Source organism: Branchiostoma floridae, chromosome 11 (genome assembly GCF_000003815.2).
Source record: "Branchiostoma floridae strain S238N-H82 chromosome 11, Bfl_VNyyK, whole genome shotgun sequence".
NCBI classification, from domain to species: Eukaryota; Metazoa; Chordata; class Leptocardii; order Amphioxiformes; family Branchiostomatidae; genus Branchiostoma; species Branchiostoma floridae.
In genome coordinates this window covers 1,592,436-1,596,249 of record NC_049989.1, presented here as the reverse complement: position 1 = coordinate 1,596,249, position 3,814 = coordinate 1,592,436, and the positions used below count along the sequence as shown (strand labels likewise).

At 42.8% G+C, this 3,814-nt stretch overlaps 2 protein-coding genes across 2 annotated transcripts in view; one reads left to right on the top strand and one right to left on the bottom strand.

Moving 5' to 3' along the window:
• The window catches only part of LOC118426112 (E3 ubiquitin-protein ligase HACE1-like), a 34,459-nt gene extending 31,402 nt beyond the window's left edge, over window positions 1–3,057 (bottom strand). Inside the window, exons 1-3 of the mRNA XM_035835370.1 lie at window positions 2,980–3,057; window positions 1,450–1,613; window positions 722–811 (exon numbers count right to left, since the gene is read on the bottom strand). Of these exons, the coding sequence (XP_035691263.1) occupies window positions 722–811; window positions 1,450–1,589 (230 nt within the window). The 5' untranslated portion in view covers window positions 1,590–1,613; window positions 2,980–3,057. The remainder of the gene's footprint in view (window positions 1–721; window positions 812–1,449; window positions 1,614–2,979) is intronic.
• A 221-nt stretch (window positions 3,058–3,278) lies between these two features.
• Window positions 3,279–3,814, top strand: part of LOC118426111 (carboxypeptidase D-like) — a gene marked incomplete in the record, with an annotated part of 24,808 nt that continues 24,272 nt past the window's right edge. Inside the window, 1 exon segment of the mRNA XM_035835369.1 lies at window positions 3,279–3,671. Coding sequence (XP_035691262.1) covers window positions 3,523–3,671 — 149 coding nt within the window.

Here is a 3,814-nt window from a genome sequence, read left to right as displayed (position 1 = left end):
CTAATCCCAAAAATGAATTTCGAGCCCTGATACCATACCCCTGGTAGGTAACTGCAATCCATCACAACATTATTTGCTTCTTATTACCAGTTTTTCCTGGAAAACCCCCAATCATCACAACTTACAGCTGATGCGCACCTCAAAATCTAACATGAAAAAAGCCTCAACAATGAAGCAGGGGAGGAAAGTTACTTAAGTTAAGGTAATGTCAGATTCACACACCAGAAAAAAGGGACAGTGATATCAATCCAGTTAATCTCAATCAATAGCTGTCATTCTTCCAATGGTCATGACAGGGAAGAGAGCAACCATGCAGTAGTTTGAAGAGTATAGTACCAGGAAAATTCCCCATTTAGACTAAGCTCTTTTCAAGAAGCAGAATAAACAGCAGACCAACCGTTTTAACTATGACCTTTTCTAGTGGCATGCATGTCAGGTGAGCAACACAGACGGAATCAAAATTGCAGCTTCTAGTTGCAGAGGCAGGGCCACTAAACACTACACAGAATTACAGTTACTACAGTGTACGTGATTAGCCTGAGTATCATCCTCCGTAGTGACCGGTGGCTCACAACTTTTTAGCAAGCGAAAGTCGTGAGTCAGCGGTCACTACGGATGATAGCAAGCGAAAGTCGTGAGCCAGCGGTCACTACGGAGGATGATACTCAGGCTAGTACATGATTGTATGTCACACAGGAAATACAGATAGAATAAGACATACTTGGCAGCAATGTGGAGCAGGTTCCTCTGGGCCCGCCCAAAGGCATAGTTCACATCAAAACTGGAATTACTGATGAGCTCTGCAACAGACCTGTGTTAGATGGCAAAAATACAGCTCAAAAGTTGCAACGGTACACACATGCAGTTATGCATGAGACCTTGATAAAATATATTTCATTCATTTATTTTTATACCATACAGTTATGCATAAGCCCTTAATAAAATATGATTCATTCACTCATTCATTAAAAAAATATAGTAAATTAATATGTCGTACCTTTCTGCATGTCCTTGAGAAGATTCAAGTTTTTCACTGACTGGTTACACCCCTATGTTCTGACACCCTTATGTCCCAACGTCCCGTAATTATTATAACCCTAACTCTAACTTTAACCCTAACACTAAACCTCACAGACACAGCTCCGAAAGTACCCTAAGTCAGCAAAGCAAGTAGAGGTGTGGGATTTAACTGTCCCAGGTGTGACAAGTGTTAATATTAATGAGCTTAGACTAACACGCATGTGTAACACAGGTGTAAGAGAGAACCTCAAGAGACAACCTCCAAGATGCACAGAAGCTGCACTTAGTCTGGTTGCTAGAATAAACCAACTGTAGAACCGTACCACACCTGAGATGTCATTGCAGATGACTTGAGCAGATAGGTCTAGATACAGAGACCTTAGAGGCAGCCAGTTAAAGTACTGACCGCCCTTAAGCGATGTGCTTCACCTGTGTTGGTTTGCGATGATCATCGGCATGAGAAGATACGCCGCCGTCTCGGGATCTGCTGGCAGCTCCACCGCACGCGCGCTGCGTAAGGACCGTGTCAGCCGGTGGAGTCTCTCCATCGCACTCTCCATACTCTTCATCGAAACCTGGGCTATTCCCTCTCCCTGCATGTCCAAATAAAGAAAACGTGTCATGCAGGCTTTTAGCTAGGATTTTATAATAGGGGGTCCAAACTTAGTGGTGAGTCGCGGTAAGTGACAATTGTAGGGGGGGGGGGGGGGGGTCTGGGGGCATCCACCCTCCATGGTGCAGAGTTTTTGATGGTTTTGAGTTAAAACAGTGCATTCTATGGTATCCCAAAGGGCAAAGATACTGTTACAGATGTCACAGTAGAAGGCTGTGACCACAGATGACCTGGTAGCATCCCTGGTCAATCAGAATTTCATGCTAGTCAGACGATTTTCTCCCCAGGATAGGGCGTCCAGGGGCATCAAATTTCTTGTTATTCTAAGAAAAGTGCGTCCAGATGACACGTTGACGCATGCCTGGCTAAAAGCCTGGTGTCATGTATATCAACGGCCTTGTGGCGTGATGGATACACCAGATCTCTCGATCTCGAAAGTTAAACAATGCGTAGTCCAGTCAGTTCTTGGATGGGAGTCCCCCAAACAACTGTATGACCGGATGCTGTACTAGTAGCCTCACGAAGCATTCCACGAAACGGGGGTCCCGTGCTCGAGAAGGCGCCTAAACCACGTTAATCAACATACATTGGGTACCTAATGGCTGCAAATAGACCTGGTGCTATTACTATTACTTAATAAAAAAATGCATAGTATAAGAAATAGCCAGCTGCATAATATACATCAATAATCTTTGAGATTACTGTAAATAATACAAACTGTTACATGGATTGGCAATGTATGTATGGTACTTATAACCGTACGAGTTCATTGTGTAATTATTGGTAATGTTTAGCAATAAATATTCCATAGAATAATGTCATTACTATAAATCATTGCCAATATTTTCAGTAGTTAAACCTCAGAGATTCTTGATGTAGCTGGCTAGTATGCTTTCATGATATTCATGATGATCAAGAAAGTATGACTACATAATAACTTATTATTAGTCATATTTTTTTAGTCATCCTAACTCATCATACTGTTTTATTCTATCGCATGACACTGCGACCAGAATTGCCGTATCGGAAGGCAGATTAACATGAAACACTGGGAACCAGACAGCCAGATTTCGATATTTAAGATAGGAAAACGTAACCCGATTTCCCCCCAAATCGACATTAGGGCGCTGGAATCATATTTTCCAAGCTTTTAAAATAAGGAAAAATCTGCATATTCCGCATTGTCCATCATTGCCTCTGGTTAACTAATACTGTAATAGATACAAAATTTATACAATATTTATGCATTCATTTTAGTATTTTTGCAATACTTCAACGCCAGACCAAGGAAGGAGGTTTAAAAAAAACCCTCCCTGGTCAGACAAACCGCTATATTAAGGACTCACCTGCTCAGGCCAGGCTCGGCGTCATGGTGCATTCATGATCATGCAGCGAGTGAAAGCTGTCAGGTCACGAACTTTGACCTGCAGTTCATGAAAATATCTGCACTTTTAGACAGAACAGCTAGAAGTCGCTATTGACATGCGAACAGGATGCAAAATTTGTACGGTAGGCCGATCTGAAGTAAGACATTGTAACGGCTGCTTGACTGCCTTCTTGTTTTTTGTCTTTCTAATATCTCATTACGATTTATTTGTGCTTTTAGTCATTAAACACTAATGGCTCGTGGATGCAATGATACTCAGTAAAGGTGTGTACATCTTAGTTCTCGAATCAGAGGCTACTCTCAGTCCTAGTCTGAATCGGTGGCTGAATATCGGCTGCCAATTTCCGGTTAAGGAAGTTTACACGATTCAAGTTTCTCGCACGACTGAGTCTCAACTTACTCTCAACCTCCCAACTAACTTCCGACGCTCTTACGACATTATTTCATGGACATTAGCAAGAATTGATTTCTTAGACACTTTTGTCTGTGTGTGGATGGAGTCATGCTGAAGTTGTGGGCCGTCCTGTGCGTTGTGGTGTGTTTTCCCGCGACCGTGAACTTGGCGGGGTTTGTTGGTGCGAGGCAGATCGACACCACCCACTACCATGGCTATGTGGAGATGTCAGCACTCCTGCAGGACTATGCTAACAGGTAACACTGGAACATATGTGTGTACTATACTAGAGATGGGGGAGGGGGGTGTTTCCGACTAGGGGTGATGAATTTTTATTACCTGTATGAGGAAGGGTCACGTCTTGGAGTATAATTTCTAGAGCCATTGTAGCCGCAGAGTC